The sequence below is a fragment of the Patiria miniata genome, unplaced genomic scaffold (assembly GCF_015706575.1).
Source record: "Patiria miniata isolate m_02_andy unplaced genomic scaffold, ASM1570657v1 HiC_scaffold_2, whole genome shotgun sequence".
Taxonomy (NCBI): Eukaryota; Metazoa; Echinodermata; class Asteroidea; order Valvatida; family Asterinidae; genus Patiria; species Patiria miniata.
Genome location: NW_024037058.1, coordinates 18,833,610 through 18,851,687, shown reverse-complemented (window position 1 = coordinate 18,851,687; position 18,078 = coordinate 18,833,610). Strand labels below are relative to the sequence as shown.

The following is an 18,078-nucleotide window of genomic DNA, read 5'->3' as shown; positions in this document are numbered from 1 at the left end:
ACTAATCATCATTGAGGATTCTATTGTTTGATGGTTGGGTTTTAGGATAATGGCCATTGAACACGATCATTTGTCATTGCTGACATTTATTACATGTTTTACACAGTTACACCGTAGAAGCACTAACAAAATTCACTTCCACTACCCCTGCTATACTTTTAACGGAAATGTACAACATTTGCAAACATCGAAAAACAAAATTACCAAATTTTTACGAAATATCTTTCTAGGATGTTGGTAAATGACAGTCTAAAGCATCCTGGAAAATTATGGCACCTGGTGAGAAGTCATTTTCAAGAAAATTGGTCTTTTTGTATAAATTTCCAATGGTGGTTGGCTGACCATCGTTGGAAAGATATTTTTCATCTACTGCTCCAGATTTACCTTCTTTTTTTTTCAGTCCAAAAGTTGTTTGCTATTGGTTACATTTTCATGAACGGGTGCAGTCCAGCTAGACTGGTCCCCTTACTTTACAATTTTCTGGCATCTATAAATTGATCCATTTCATCTTCAGTGGAGTCAGGGAACCAGACTACTTGAATCTTTTTATTTTCTTGGTTTTTCCTGCATTTTCAAACAAAAAACTTCAAACATGTCAGTGTAAGAATATGTGATCTACATGTATTATACTAACCCCTAAAATAGTTCATTTCTGAAAATTGCAGCAAACACCAATGATGTACGTTCCCTTTAACAAAGGCTAGTCACCAGCAGTCAGATCATACCGGTACATGTACCAGTATGTCAAGCGAGCACTGTGGCTAGTCAAACTGGGTCAACAGACAAAGCAGGCAAATTGTGGTCACTGCTGTTTTATCACTCACCCGGAGTCAAAGCATAGCTGTATCAAGTTACTTAAACAGTCCCAGCCAGTCATTCCTGCTTTATGTAGGCTGGGAATTCTTAACTATTGAAAACAGTCACTTGATTGATTTTGACTGAAAGGACAATTTGGCACAGAGTGTGTGTTTGCATAGGAGAGTGAATGTGATTTTTGCCACATTCCCGTCCTTTAGCTTCCAATCATCATAGTCATTAGTTTAATCTCACCAAGCCGGCTTCTAATCCATAATTTTGTTTGTCATTGTTACATTATTTTGTTGCTTTCGCTGCCCGTAAAGCTTTCTGATTTGACTAATGCCATGGACATCAAGGAGCGGAAACAATACATACTACAGATCAAGGTGATAGCTCTACTAACCCACTAACAACTCCTAAGCATCTCTTAGAGGCGTACGGAATCATTTGCATTTATCCCAAAAGTAACCTACCGAATTATTATCAAAAAGCTTACTTGGATTAAAGATCCTACTAATACCAAACACTCCATGCAGATAGTCCATCTGGCTTGCTGTCATTTAGAAGAAATCAAAAAATGTAGGTGATTTCCAAGGATCAGTAAATTGACTGATTTTTGGAAATAGGAGTTCTATTGACGGTATCGTGTTTCGTGATCAAAGGTTGCGCATGGTTTTTCTCTCTTTTTTTTTTGTTGAAAAGTGTAATGTCCAAAATAAGAGCTGAAACTTCAACAGGTTAGGTTTTGAACATTCTTCTTTGGATTTTGAGCGGTGTTAATATTGGAAACGAACAGTGTGCATGAAAAGCAAATGATCCTTAAAAAAAAAAAGAGCAAAGGATCAATTAAGGCCAAAAAAAAAATAGTCGGTCTCTGGTCAGCGCGCATTGATAATAATCATGCGCCTCAATCTTTTTTTTTCTCCAAAATTTCCAACAGCGCCCTCTATTGCTGCACCTCCTCAAATGATCAATTAAGGCAACAAAAAAAAAATAGTCGGTCTTTGGTCAGCGCGCATTGATATTAATCATGCGCCTCAATCTTTTTTTTTCTCCAAAATTTCCAACAGCGCCCTCTATTGCTGCACCTCCTCAAATGATCAATTAAGGCCAGAAAAAAAAATAGTCGGTCTCTAGTCAGCGCGTGCATTGATTTTAATCATGCGCGTCAATCTTCTTTTTTCTCCAAAATTTCCAACAGCGCCCTCTATTGCTGCACCTCCTCAAATTTTTGTACCAAGGAGCACCAAGGAATGGGATATTGCACCAAGGCAAATGATCGAGAGCACCCAGGCAAATTATGGAGGACACCAATGTACATGAGGACACCAAAAAAAAAAAAAAAATAGTACCCCACCTTGTCTGTACAATCCAAGCTTGAAAAAAAAAAAGCAAAAAAAAAAAAAAAAAACTTAGCCACATCAATTCCGGAACTTTGGTCTGACCAGAGACCGAGTATTTGTTTTTTTGGCCTAACATTCAGCTGTTTATTATTATAGGCCCATTGGACCTTTTGTATTTCTTTTGTTCTTTCCCCGCTCTTAACTACAGCAGAACTCGAAATACCGAGGTACAATGTATATTGCTGAATGTTTTTAAAGCGAACGTGTTGAAGTTACAGTTGTTACTTGTAGGATGCTTCAGACAACATTTGGAGAGCTCCCTGCTTTGCTCAACCATTTGTGTTTTTTAAATTGATGTAATTGGATTAAAATGAACTATTCTTTGTTTTTAATCCATTTTCCCCCCAATTTTGCTTGTAATTTTCATTTTTAAAGGCATGTATGTATACAATGTCTCTTTCCTTTATTTCTGAAGCAATGATACCCAATACTACTGGATAGCGCAGTTCCTTTCTGCATTTCTCTTGATGTGTTTGGCATTCCTTAATCTTTCCAAAGCATTCAAATACGTGTATTTCTTAACCACTGACTAATTTTTCTTCCAACAAATTCCTTTTGTGCTTGATTTTTGTTGACCCTGATGTTGATGAACTTGCACACGAAAAATCTGTATTGGTAGACAAATATTGAGTGGCTCAGAGTGGAATGGGAGGAATATTATTGCAAGGTAAAATCTGGATTTTCTGGAAAAGTCCAGATTTTACAGAGCGATAATACTCCTCCCATTTCACAATTTAAAGCCACTCAATATTTGTTTTATATAACTGACATGGTACATGTAGATCCTTGTCATTTGATATATTTGAACTTTTATTTCCATACAAAATTGGTGGAAAATGTATTTCTCTCCTCCAAACCACCCCTTCAGGAAAATGTTTGATCCCAACTCTGTAGCGCTGGCTCTTTGGAACAATACGCGTTACGCGCAACGCTGAATGCGCACACCAGCATGCATTTGCACACAAACACCGCGTCGTGGAACAAGGATGATCCTAACTGTTGAATACTATTTCCCATTCCCCATGGGCAAATGGGAGCAATAACGAATGTCACGTGATGTGAGTTCCACCAAACAAATGACAAGGATCTGTATGTATATATAAAAATAACAATGTAGTATCTGAGATAAATAACCTCTTAACCCCATGAGGGCCTTTCACGCTCTCCAAAATTTCAAAATTTCAAAGATTTCAACCAAAAAAAACCTTTCAAACTACATGTGGCAAGAATCCAACACAGGACCAGGGTTGAGAAGGCTTTACCCGGGTAAAAACAAAAAAATTCAAAATGGGTCAGCTGTAGCTGACCCATGGCCAGTGTAAGTGTGAACGGCATGCCTTGCCTACCTGGGTTTGATGAGACCCCAGTTCCAATCATGATAGACTCGGTGCTGATTTCAGGGTAGGCATGATGGTACATAGTATGAAAAGGCCTGTTTTTACAAGCCTGTTGGAAATTCATGCCCTTTTCTTTAGTGGTAAATACATGTTTGAATCAAAGTACACATATATATTGATGTTTTGCTTTAATCGTTTCTTCGTACTAACAATGTAAACTTACGCTTATGAAGCGTTGTCTTGTGAATGAACAAGACGGTTATCTTTTGTCAGTTCTACATGAACTTGTCATCCTTTTCTATTATGTACATGTAGTAACATTATTGCGTATCTTTTCCCCTCTTCCTGCAATAGCTATGCATATTTCTAGATTTTGATAATCCAAATGTTACAACTTTAGAATTCTGTTAACTGAGTCTACATTTGTTCCATATTGGGTTTTGCCCTTCACGAATGTATTCTATAAACACTCTATACTCCGTGTTGTCTGAAGGCCTGAGAAAACAAATTCACAAGCTTACTCAGGTGGACGATCGAACCCACGACCTCCTACTTACTAGAGCAGATGTCTTACCATTTGACCACCAAGCTTTCCAGGGTCAGCTGGCTGTTTTGATTCTGTCCTATAGTTTGGTTGCGATGCCCGCTGCTATATCGGACTCGAAACAGCCAGCCGACCCTGGCCACCGAGTCAGTCACAAGTCCATCACAAATCAAAGCAATGCCTTTGACTTCAGATATAAATTAACTTGTGAGGACTTGTGAGGACATGTCAACTCTTGGGGAAAAAAGAAACAAAAACAGATCAGCTTCCGTCAAGGTCACATAAAGCTCTACTCACTGATGCAAAGTAAGAGTGAATCCATCTGTTCTCATCTCTCTTTCTCTGTTGTCATGGCAACAGATCGACAACCTCCAGGAGCAGCTGCACGACAAGGAGGAGCAGTGCAACCAGCTCCGAGCCAAGCTGTCCTCGGTCCAGGCCGACCAGACCAGCTCGGACAGCGCCATGTCCAGCCTGGAAGACGCACTGATGGATAAGGACAAAGCCTTGGACCGGGTCAAGGAGCAACGAGACCGAAACATCAAGGAGCACGAGGAGGAGCTGCAGAACCAGCAGAAACAACTCAAGGAGGTCAAGACGCGGCTAGAGAACCTGCAGAAGGAACTCAGTGAGAAAGAGGTTGGTTGTGGGCTAAAGTGTTCCAGCAAGAAATATTGCTTAGTAAATTTTCGTCCCACTGTTGTTTTTTTCATGAAGCAAGGCCTGAACAAGGCTAGAAGCCGCTCCAGATACAGGGATACAAGATAAATAAAAAGAAGAGACGGTACTCAAAAAAACTGAAGAAAGGAATTAACATTCCTCTTGAAACAGGACAGATCACGGGTTGGAGGGACTGTTCTTCATAATAGCAATTAGTGACCAAAGCTCATTTCCATGGTGATGGGTCACATTTAAGTTTAAAAGATTCATCTGCATCCCACTTCTGCCACTATTTTATTTCTCCAGGCAAGTTTGATGGACCTGAAGGAGCACGCCTCCACGCTAGCCTCATCAGGTCTCAAGAAGGACTCCAAGATTACAACATTGGAGCTGGCTGTGGCTCAGAAGACCGAGGAAACGGCTAGGCTGGAAGCTGACCTGAAAAAGGTGGGATAGTCGCATCCTGCAGCCGATGTCATGAAACAGTGCGTGACTTATACCATATGGACAATTTACGCCAAAAAAACGTATTGCACGGCTGTGCAATAAACTTACGCCTTTTCGTGCGTGATTTCTGTTCAGTAACAAAACAGTCGTTGAATCACCTCTGCCTGCAATTTTGAAAATACAAGTAGGGGGTTTTTTTCTTCCAAATTTCTTTGGAATCGTACAGCAACTCTTATAAAAAACCAATTCTTCAATGTATTCGTTAGAATGCATCACATTGTCTAGCATTTATGCATTTTGCATTTTTCACCAAGGAATGTGTTTGAACTTGAGCTGAGAATGAGAAACCATCTGCTGCGTTTATTACACCGTTCTCTTGCTTTTAATCCAGAGGAGAGTTCATGCACTTTGTCAAAAACTTTCTGAAGCCGTCTTGTTTTTTTCTTGAATTCCACCCTTCTTTTAGTCATTTCCTTATCATGTGCCTCATCTGCTGCATTCATTGTACCATTTTCTTGCTTTAATTTCAGACGATAGTTAAGGTGCATTTTCACAAATCAGTCTCATGCTGTCTTGCTTTTTTCACAGAGATCTGCCATTCTTTCGTCTTTTTTTCACACCATGTGCTTTTTTCCTTCATATCTTATTCCTGTTGTTTTGTCATCTCATTTCATGGTCAACTCCAAGTCAGAGTCCAGAGTATTTGCAGCCGAATAAAAAAAACTCTGCTTGAGACAGTCCAGATCTAACATATGGGCTATATCTTGGCTTGAATTGAGCCCTGGATGGAATGTAGATTTGATTCTGAATTCCAGAATTCTCTGAACCCTAACAATTCCCAAGCAGCCAAACTCCAACACAAGGGTTTGGTGGAGTCCAGCTGGTTAGTGCACAGTTTTAATAGGACAGGGTGTTTGAAATTTGCAAGGATGAGGAAAGTTCCAGTAAATCATCCTAGGGAGTTAGGGTTCTGCAATCGACATGATTGACGTTGAGACACTGTTGTAGTACAGGCCATCTCAAGTCCATAGGGCTCGTTCAATGATGGCCATCTCTGTAGGAGAACTGCAACTGCGTATTTTACGCCAATCAAGCACGCATTGCGCAGTGTTGAAAATGTTCCAAACACGCGCGCTTGTTGCTCGAAATGTGTTCGAAATGCGACGCAGCTGATGCGCGTTATGCAAGTTGACGCTCAAAATGCCGATACACGTGGATGGTCTGTAGGAAACGACGTCATTTGAACGAGACCTATTAGTCCTTTTACAAGCAGATCACAAGTCATTTCACAGGTCTGGTCACAAGTACAAGGATAAAAAATAAGGAAGAAAGGCCGTTGTCATCTCAAGCTTGAATGGCTTTGACTTGAATTTGGACTGGATCAATTGTGATTGACTTGGGTGGATGAGCCTCATGACCGCTCATTGATTGCAGCATAGTCTAAGGCTAGACGCTGTTATGGTTTGATACGCGATAACCCGCCACCGATAACCCGCCGCCACGACCAACCAATATCGCCCACGGACTTGTCAGAACAACGTCTAGGGAATCTGCTGAAATCTCCCCCTAAAAACGGGGGAAACTAGTGCGCATGCGCAACTTCTGCAGGCAATTACAGTCCATTTTCAGTCCCACATACTACACATAACAAAAAAGCTGACCAGTGATGTTGCACAAAGGTCTTGCTGCATCTTTTATTGCCTTGGAAGAAATTTGAGAGTTTGCTTCGGAACCACTATAATTTTTTTGAATCGCGCGCTGCATATATAAGGCCCAACAGGTGCACACCCATTACACAACCAAAACGAGTTTCCCTAGATGTTCTGACAAGTCGTGGGCGATATTGGTTGATCGTGATAGCATCCTCTCACGGCGCCGGGTTATCGCGGTAGCGGATTATCGTGTATCAAACCATAACAACGTCTAGTCCCTAGACTAATTGCAACACTGTCAAGTCCCGTAGTAGACATTTGTGAAAGGCAGTGGTTAGAGCAGCATGAGTATCACGATTAAATCTTTGCATATGATACAAGCTGATATCGTCTCAGAATGATGCCCCCTTGTTAACATGAGCTGATACCTCAGTTTGAACTCAACTGCTTACAAGTATATACTATGGCAGCTATTAATTCTGTAGTGAGTAGCCCTTTCTCATTCATCTAACGCTCACTTTCATTCCTGAGATTCATTCTTTTCCTTCATGCATGTTGCAGAAAGCTCGCAAAATATACATGGTAAGTTGGGTGTGATCTCGCACAGGCATACACTGCATGGTCCTACTGAAAAGCATTCCCTGTTTTTGAAGTTGAGTTTCCCCCGAATGTATGTTCCTGTTTCATTAAAGAAATCTGATTTTTCTGTTTTGTTCCAATTTTACACATGGACATAGGTACATTAGGACATGTAATGGGGTCTTAAAATCTGAAGTTTTTTCGAATTTTTTAATAGGGTCAACTTCACTCAAAACAGTTAAAAAGTTGCCTATTGTGTACATTGACTGTTTTTCTTACAGACCAATCCGGGGGCATTGCTAGGTCTATCATGGCCTTGGTCAAGGCGTTCTAGTAACCCATGATTGGCTGTGCTAACATATACAGCTAGCTGCACGCTATGCACGTACTGTATGAAGCATGAACAACAACCTCACACGGCTAGGCTACAATATGCAAATATCTTGTTGCTGAACGAACGCCTTGGAACAACCGTGCGCTTTGGCTTCTGTTATTCTTGATTTTGTCGCTGGATTTCCAGCGACGACCTCGTAAATAAATAGAAATTATTATTCAGTACTTGGTCGTGGAGGCGCATACATTTTTCATGGATAGAGAGCTGGATAGTGTGATGACATTATCCAACAAGTTTGGAGTCCGCAGAGCAGATATAACTCGATGCAAATCCAGCGACAAATTGACAAAATTGCCTGGAAAAGGGTTGTTCCAAGGCGTTCGACCAGCACCAATTGATTTGCATATTATAGCCTATTCACATGTGGTCGCTGTTCGCATTTCGCACAGAACACGGAAGTGCATAGCGCACAGCATTAAAATGCTTTTGCAAGGCTTTGTCTATATAAAAATGAGTTTTTGCTAAATTCAAAATTCGATGAACTTCACTAAGCTTTTTAAAAAAATTATAAAAACTAGCACTACAGTGATTGAGTTGACAATTTCAACTGATAAAGTTTTTCACATGTAAAATTTACCGGCTTTGGTTTTTAGTATTACACTGCAGCATGGATTGTAATTCCTGTCCAATGTAGACAAGTCCCTTCCTGTGTATCTGGCCAAAAAAAAGAAAAATCATCTGCAAAAACCTAGCATTGGTTCCCTATCCATGTATCTAACATTTCCCTTAAAACCTTTACTAACAATTGTGGCTTTTTCTTTTACAGCTTTTCCCAATCTGTGTGTTTTGAGAGTAGGATGTGATACTAGTTTGAATACAGTCCTTTTATCCTGACTAATAGCTAACATTTTTGACCCACTTTGTTTATTTTATAAAGTCAATTATTTCTCATACCTTTAAAAGACTGTATGTACTGCAGCCGTCGCAAAACTTAACTCGTTGTTGTAAGAAAACAAATCCAAAGTTGATGATGTACGGCCAGTATTCAAACTAAAACAAAACCATCTCATGATTCTTGTTAGTTCGAGGATCAGCCATTCACGTGTGCAGAGCCACACTGCGAACGTCTCATATATCCTACCATGCAAATTTTATGCGACGCCGCGCTCTAACCAATCGGTCGACTTTTCAAACTGTGACATCGTTTCAATCAGAAATATGGACTATGCTGTTTATTGGTCAATTTGGCAGTACATGGAAAGTGTCCCGCAGCTGTTAGTAACAACATTCTGAAACATGGCCTTCTCCAGTCTTCTAGATCGTTGCGCAGTTCCTTCAGGAATCATACAGCATTAGGCAGGTGAAATCTAGAACTGCTGGCCACCAATGAATGATCCTTCACACCCCCCCCCACTACACTACATTATGGAATGCTCTCCCTGAGAACATTGTAGGGATTCAAAGGCCTGAGAAATTTAGGCAAACATTGGCCAAAAATATCTCGGGAATATAATTGTTTAAATTAAAATGCAGCAACGTTTACGGAAGACCCGATAGAAGGCGCCCAGCCCGCTGAATTGTCAGAATCTCGAGGTCAAGACACAGTCTTGTTTTGCATAAGAATCTGCGCAAATATCACAGACGCTTGTATGCAAGCAGCTTTTCCATGGACTAGATTCTTGTCCCAAATTCAGGGAATTTGGATGACTTTTTTCACCAGTGGAGTTGAGATTTCCTGCATGCACTCGTACCACCAAAATCCCAGATAGAGTAGTCATTACCTAGAGATTTAAATGTACGTGTAACCCCTTGTGTTCTTGTGCACGACAGTATGCTGTATGCTGGAAGTACATGTACTAACATCAAAACTAACTTCAAAAAAATGTGACTTTTAATGCAGAATCTCAACAGATTCTTCCAGCTGTACTTTGGGACGCCTTTGGCCGTGTGGTTTGCACAATTCCCTTAAAAAACAAACAAATCCCATTCGAATTAGGCTTTTAAAACTGAATAATCATGCTGATGCCTCTGTAATAACCTTAGGAAAAGCAACATGAATTCTTTTTAATAAATACAGGGCATCCTGAAAAAAAATGGTGCATGTAAACCCCTCCATTTGCTAATTTACAACCAAAATTGTCTGCGGATGTTTACACAATCTTCAAGGTAATAGATTTAGCTTGAGAATACCGTTTGTTTCCTTGAGATTGCTTTTGTAAATCCAAAGATATGTTTGAATAACGGCAAAGACAAGAAACGCATTTTGTGCCACTTTCTGTGAAGCAGTTAAATCAGTATAGTCCTAGTCTAAAACCAAATCACTTTACTGTTAGTGATTTGAACATTTTTAAGCAGAGTGTGCAATATTTATTTATATTTAATTGAACTCTTTCATTGAAAACCCTATATTGTCATGTAAATGGAATGTTTGTCTTACACATAATCTTATGAAAAGAGCCATACTGGCATTGTCTGATCTTTGAAGCACTCACTTCCTAAAAGTGGCACAGAATGTTTGTTTGGGGTTTTTTTTGGCTTTGCGGTTATTCAAACATATCTCTGGATTTACAAAAGCAATCTTCATTAAACAAACGGTATTCTCAAGCTAAATCTGTAACCTTGAAGATCGTGTAAACATTTGCAGTAAATTCCGGTTGTAGATTGGCGAAAATGGCAGGGTTTACATGCACCAATATTTTCAGGACACGCTGTACATTGATAAATGAGTTTATAGGTAAAAATAGTATCCTAGACGTTGACACCATGATGCATTTGATTGCCATTGAGTTGTCTTCCTCAAAACAATGGGGTTCATGGGTTTTAGCACACCCCATGGCAAACGACCAGAGGCGTATAAATTGGTATGCCAAATGTTGTCCCTTGGTTGGGCCATAGGCTTTAATCGTATCTTCAAAGAGCCAAGGAAATTAAGCCATGAAATCTTGTACCGCCCTTAACTGCCCTGCCCATAGGCAGTACACCCAAACCCGCCCGAGCACTCTATGATGTTATGGATTCGCCAGGGATTAAACACAATGTAATACAATGTAGTTAAATGCATATAGGATCATTTGCTGTTGATGCATTTTGTTCGTTTCCCATAATAACACCACGCAGAATCCAATGAGTAATGTGCACCAAAACCTACACTTTTTGAGAAAATTACACTTTTCAAAGAAATAGTGAAACCATGCTCTAGCAATTGATCACGAAACACGATTTCATCATTATAGCTCTTTACTCCAAAAATCGTTGGAAATCACTGACATTTCTTGAATTCTTCAAAATAACAACATGCCATGGAATAATGTTTAGTACCAGTACGATCTTGAATCCAAGTAAGCGCTTGGATAATACTTTGGTTGGTTACTTTTTGGTAAATTCAAAGATTCTATATGCCTTAAAGTAACTGGAATTTTGTCAGCGCTCTTTGAACTTATTCATACGGAAATTTGCACTTTTTCCTGACAAGTATGATGCCCAATGTCCATTTTAGTGCTTTCGTAATTGAAATTATCTTATGTCTCACAGGTGCAATTAACTCCTTTTGTTCTCATCTAATTTGTTTTCAGCTGCGAGAGGACAGGGATGAGGAAGAGAAACGGTCAGCCAAGGCTCTGGAGGAGGCCATCGCAAGACATAAGGATGAGGTGGCCAAGACGCAGAACGAAGTCGACAGACTCCTGGAGATCATGAAGGAGATGGAAGGAGAGAAGAACGACAAAGACAAGAGGGTGACAGAACTAGAAATGTACGTAGATGGTAAAAGAAGGAAAGGTAAAAGAAGGCATGGGAGAAGAATAAAGAAAAGAGAGTGATGAAGCTAAAAGCGTACGTTGATGGTGAAAGAAGGAGGCGGCGGGGGGGGGGGGGGGAGGACAGGATGTAGTCATGTCCTTCACAAGTCCAGTCACAAGTAAATTGCAAGTCCAGTCACAAGTCTAGTCACAAGTCCAGTCACAAGTCCATCGCAAGTCTAGTTACAAGTCTAGTCACAAGTAAATCGCAAAGCCAGTCACAAATAAATCACAAGGCCAGTCACAAGTAAATCTCAAGTCTAGTCACAAGTAAATCGCAAGTCCAGTCACAAGTCTAGTCACAAGTCCAGTCACAAGTCCATCGCAAGTCTAGTCACAAGTCTAGTCACAAGTAAATCGCAAAGCCAGTCACAAATAAATCACAAGGCCAGTCACAAGTAAATCTCAAGTCTAGTCACAAGTAAATCGCAAGTCCAGTCACAAGTCCAGTCACAAGTCCAATCACAAATTCAGTCACAAGTCCATCACAAGTCCATCACAAGTCCAGTCACAAGTCCAGTCACAAGTCCATCACAAGTCCAGTCACAAGTCCATCACAAGTAAATCGCAAGTCCAGTCTCAAGCAACAGTAGATGAACATTGAACAGTACCAAAGGAATGCCTTTGTCAAAGCGCGTTTGAATAGCTTGTGAGTTGAATTGGGACTGGAGGACTTGTGATGGACTTGCAGGGACTTGTGATGGACTGACTACATTCCTGGGGAAGAATGAGAATGACAAGAGTTGAATGGAGCTAGAAACGTACATTGCTGTATTGTAGTGGAGTGCATTTCCATGAGTACCCGGTACGAGTCCGAGTCTGATTACCTTGCCATGAGTACGAGTTAGAGTAAAAGTACATTCCCCTGATCTTTTAAAGGGAATATACATCATTTGCTTTTGCTGTAATTTTCAGAAATGGATGGAATTGGGGGTTGGAAATATATAGCAAATATAGTTACACTGACTTTTTTTAGGTTTTGGGTTCGAAAATGCTATAAAAACCAAGAAAAACAATCATTTTCCGGTAGTCTGGTTCCCTGACTCCATATAAGAAGAAACAGAGCAGTTTACATACATTGGGGAATTGTAAGGTCAGGGAACCAGTCTAGCTGGCTCGTACCCGTTCATAGGTTTGTAATCGATTGCAAACAAGTGCGATGGTCAATTGGGGCCAGTATTTGAAAAAAAGCCAGTTTTTTCCAACGCTGATCGGCCGATCAGCGTTGGAAATTGATACAAAAATACCACTTTTTTTGAAAATGACAGTATACCAGGTGCCATGATTTTACAGAATGCTTTACACTGTCATTCACTAACAGTCCAGCAAGGTATTTCAAAATGATTTGGTAGTTTTATTTTTTGATGTTTGCAAATGTTGTATTTTCCCTTTAAGAGAGTGGCTGACCATAAAATGTTTTTTTGGAGGCAGCTGATAGAGCAATACTGTAGACCATTATCATGTAGTGGCCATCTTGATTTTTTCCCATTTACATCAATGTATCCAAAGCGAGGCTGGAAGGAAAAAATAGTCTGGTTCCTTTTTGCACAAAAAACATTATCATTCAGTGCTGTTATTGGATACAGGGAACATGACTGAAATGGTGGCAACATGATAAAGGTATATTGGCCCCATGCTTATGGGCTACCTAGCCTATCCCACTGAATGATACGTCAGGGAGATTCCAGGTTTTGACGTTATTGTATAGGCACTGTTTACTCGGGTACTAGTAATCTGTGCTCATATACAAAAATATGTCAAAAGATAGACACATACATGTAGTTAAAATTTTTAGAGTGTTGGTGAGGGACCTAAAAGTCGATCCAGGGACAAGGGCTTGGATCATTCTAGCAATCACTATAACCATGGAATATGTGCCACTTTTGAACACTAAACAGAAAATGTTCAACACGATGATCAAACTGAGGGAGATATAGCAAAATGCACAGCAAAATTAGTCCTTGTGAAAAAAGTCTGGTCACAAGCCAATATAGCCCGTTAGGCCGATGTTTATCTCTGGTTCCCTTGGCATGAAATGACTGAGAATATTTCTGTTCCCATGCCAGTCCATCATTGGTTACTCCCCAGCTAATGCTGGTACCCATTTATACTTCTGGGTGGAGAGAGGCAAGAGGGGGTGAAGTGGCTTGCCCAAGGACACAACATATGGCCAGCAGCTGGATTCGAACCCCGGACCCTCTGATCACGAGTCACAAATCCTAACCACTAGGCCACACTCCCCCACGCATGTGAGAAAGCAACAAGTGAAAATATATTTCATAAGGCTCATTTTTGGGATGCGGTCACACATTTCATTGCTGGTACCCGGGAACGAAAAGAGGCGGGGCTTCATTTGATCTGAGGGCCATTCTTGTGGCCAAAAAAAATAGTGACTCATGACTGAAAGGGGAGGGGGTAAAAACACCCAGTATATAGCATGTAGTGAAATAGTCAATAATGCTGTTTGTCATTTGTGCTTTAATCAAATTAACAAATCAATATAAGGGTTTTACCCTTCACCGATGTATAAACACTGCATACTCAGTGTGTTACCTCCCAAATGAAAGTTGGAGAAAAAAATCACTCGGGTGGGACTCAAACCCACGACCTCCTGCTTTCTAGTGCAGATGGTCGTGGGTTCGAGTCCCACCCGAGTGATTTTTTCCAACTTTCACTCGGGAGGTAACACACTGAGTATACAGTGTTTATGCATCAGTGAAGGGCAAAACCTAAATATTCGTTGCAAAAAATCCATCTTATTAATAGGTCAAATTAACAAATAACATTTTTTATGTCTAACTCATAATTTAGTATAATCAGGAAGCATTGCCCTAGGTGAGTGTTTCTGTCAGAGTTGTAACTGAGTCAATCACAAGCCAATCACAAGCCAATTCACAGGTCAATTCACAGGTCAATCACAATTCAAATCACAAGTCAATTTTGCAAGTCAATTCACTAGTAACGGGGGACGAGCTATGTCTCTGTCACATGTCTTTGTCACATGACTTTGTCACATGACTTTGTCTCTTTTGATTAGCTTGCGACATAACTTGAGACTCGATGACTTGTGATTGGTTTCCGACAACTTGTGACTATCTCAAGTTACAACTCCAGTTTCTTTTTCAAGAATTGTTTACCCATCTGTGTCATCAAACTTATTGTCATCCCAAGAAAGCAGTGGAAGATTTGTGATTTGTCTAGTGGATACTTCGTGGCATGTTTCATCACAGTGTAACTTGTGTTGTGCATTTCATGTGTGTTTTGTTGTTTCTGTTTTTTCTTTCAGATTCGGAGACATTTGTACAGTCACCATCTTTGGCTAATTTTGTGCGCTGCTCAAAAATACTGAACTAGCCTTAAGCGCACTTCATGCCGTAAGCGTGCGGATGCATAGATGCACTTGGAGATTTCTGTTGCTGCATCTGCTGCATCTGCTGCATCACTATTCTCAGCATAAATTTGCCCCTGAAGTTAGCGTGATCTCAGCTGTGCTTACAGTTTACGATCTCTCTGAAATGGACAAAGGTTCTGTTTGGAAAATTGTTTGCTGACTGCTGACTGCTGAGCAGTGCTATGGAATTAGACCCTGGCTCATTTTGTTAATAGACGTTCACAATTGTAAAATCATATGACCCGCTTCAGTTAATGTGTGTATAACATGGCACACAGTCAGTGAGAAATGTCCCATGTTCAACAATGGTACTTTTCTTTTAGTGTGATTTGATTGTGTCTGGAGCACAGACTCTATGCATAGCTACCGGTAATGCCTTTAGCCCACAGCACAATGGGAAACTGGTTAGCAATTGCTTTGGCCAGGCTCCGATCTGTCTTGTTGTGTCAAGTTGCTGCATTGCACCTTCAGTTGAAAACCGGTCAAGTGCACACCATGGCAGTTGCTGTGCAAGTTATAGCCTTGGTCAAGTCTTTGACAATAGTGTCCGATGATCGATGGCCAGCTGCTAACATTAACAGTGGCTGTGCGCTATGCATACACCCACACGTACTGTGACCTCATGTGGCTAGGCTACAATATGCAAATGAGTTGGTGCTGGTCGAACGCCTTGGAACAACCGTTTGCCTTAGCTTACGTTTTTCTTTATTTTGTCGCTGGATTTCCAGCGACAACCTCAAATGGGAATAAAGATGAAATTATTTTTCAGTACTTGGTCATGGAGGCTCATATGTTACACGGATAGAGAGCTGGAGAGAGTGGCAACATTCTTCAACAACTTTGGAGTCTGTAGAGCAAATATAACTGGCCAACACGACCGTTATTCCAAGGCATTATTCCAAGGCATTCGACCAGCACCAACTGATTTGCATATTGTGGCCTAGCCGCATGAGGTCGCTGTTCGCGCTTTGAACACTACGTGTGAGTGCATATAGCGTGCAGCTACTGTTTTTGTTAACGGCCCACCATCCATCATCGAACACTGTTATCGAATGCCTTGACCAAGTCTAAGCAAACTACTGTGCCCTTTTGACATGTTTGAGGAGGTCCTTGCAAGGGACAGTGGTACCCAATAGATCATTATCATGTTGCAGCCATTTGATTTTTTCCCATTCAGATCAACCAAAGGCTGGAAGGAAAAATAGTCTGGTTCCTTTTTGCACAAAAACAGTATCATTCAGTACTGTTATTGGATACAGGGAACATGACTAAAATGGTGGAAGCATGATAAAGGTCTATAAGTCAGGCTTTGTTTGACTGTACCCCACGAGGGAAGTTCTAAAGAAGAGGGATACTACGACAACTAAAACCCAAAAAAATAAGGTTGCGTGCACGTCTGATTTGTTTGCCTTTGATTGGTAGGAGAAGGCTTCACTGCACCATTTACATTGTATGCGTTGAGTCCATTGAGTATGACTAGCATCGTGCATGTTGGTCACCATTGAATGTGAGATATTCATAGATGTACACGTATGTACCTGTATGTTGCATTAATGCATGCATGTGGAATTGTGATCTTTATTTTGCAACATCATCATTTATCATGTGCATATGTGCATAGCAATGTCTTTTTCTTCCATTTGTGCATTTTGTTGGAATACTGGTTTTTGTGTTCTAATGTTTTATATATTTCATTCTTAATAAGGTGCTCATTTGATTCAGTTTTACAGAAATCGATATCACATAATTCTGGTGTTTGTACATGTATTCATGTCATGTCAACATTTCAAAGCATTTACACAACCAGTGAGCAAAAACTAATGAAAATGTCATAAAAACCGGGAAACTAACAATTCCAGTGATACATGTTCATTTCACAGTAATTTTCTGTAGATTGTTTTCCTGGTTATTCTGTTTAAGGATAAAAACTACTAAGGAGAAGCACATTGGTTTAGTCTATGAAATAATCTTGCTCTTGGGGCTAAAATAGCGCCAATCCTGCACAATTGAGAATTGTTGAAGATTCAGCAAAGCTTCCAAGCCAAAAATGCATTGAGTTAATCTTGAAATTCTCGTCGTATGGTTTGAATCCTGCAGTCAGCTGAAGGATGCGACAAAGAGGCTGACAGGAGTCAAGAGAGACCAGCAGCTGCAGAAGAGAAAGAACGCACAGCTCCTCGAAGAGGCGAGGAAAAGGGAAGGGGAGCTGAGCACAGATACACACCAGCTTCAGGTAGATGCTGGAGGGAGTGGCATTTTAAGGAGGATGGTTATTATTTGGGAGAAGTTTGGGGGATACAACACGTTGACCAGAGTTGCTATCAAGTCAACTACAAGCCGGTTCACAAGTCACTTCAAGTCAAGTCACAAGTAACGGAATGAGAATGACGAAGGAATGCCTTTGTCATGGTTCAGTTTAACTAGCATATCACTTGACGGGAGAATGGACGAATTGTGACGGACTTGTGACTGACTTGTGATTGACTTGTGGCTGATTTGTGACTGACTTGTGATTGACTTGTGGCTGATTTGTGACTGATTTGTGACTGACTTGTGATTGACTTGCGGCTGATTTGTGACTGATTTGTGACTGACTTGTGACTGACTTGTGACTGACTTGCTGCTGATTTGTGACTGACTTGTGACTGACTTGTGATTGACTTGCGGCTGATTTGTGACTGATTTGTGACTGACTTGTGACTGACTTGTGACTGACTTGCTGCTGATTTGTGACTGACTTGTGACTGACTTGTGATTGACTTGCGGCTGATTTGTGACTGACTCGTGACTGACTTGTGACTGATTTGTGACTGTCTTGTGACTGACTTGTGGCTGACTTGTGACTGACTTGTGCCCGACTTGTGAGTGGCTTGTGACAGACTTGTGACTGACTTGTGACTGACCCGTGACTGACTTGTAATCAACTTGTGACTGGACTCGTGACTGACTTGTGACAGACTCGTGACTGACTTCTGACTGACTTCTGACTGACTTCTGACTGACTTCTGACTGACTTCTGACTTCTGACTGACTTCTGACTGACTTGTGACTTCTGACTGACTTTTGGCTGACTTCTGACTGACTTCTGACTGGCTTGTGGTTGACTTACTTGTGATTTGTTGTGACTTGATTATAA

At 40.7% G+C, this 18,078-nt stretch overlaps 1 protein-coding gene across 7 annotated transcripts in view; it reads left to right on the top strand.

Annotated features, from left to right (window-relative positions):
- Positions 1–18,078, top strand: part of LOC119726775 (ELKS/Rab6-interacting/CAST family member 1-like) — a 109,950-nt gene that overhangs the window by 28,265 nt on the left and 63,607 nt on the right. For 2 of the 7 annotated variants that reach the window (XM_038198620.1, XM_038198619.1), the window contains exons 7-13: positions 1,122–1,184; positions 4,443–4,721; positions 5,049–5,189; positions 7,403–7,423; positions 11,327–11,505; positions 14,363–14,386; positions 17,040–17,175. In XM_038198620.1, the coding sequence (XP_038054548.1) occupies positions 1,122–1,184; positions 4,443–4,721; positions 5,049–5,189; positions 7,403–7,423; positions 11,327–11,505; positions 14,363–14,386; positions 17,040–17,175 (843 nt within the window). The remainder of the gene's footprint in view (positions 1–1,121; positions 1,185–4,442; positions 4,722–5,048; positions 5,190–7,402; positions 7,424–11,326; positions 11,506–14,362; positions 14,387–17,039; positions 17,176–18,078) is intronic. The other 5 variants (XM_038198624.1, XM_038198621.1, XM_038198622.1 and 2 more) reach the window with 5 other exon arrangements.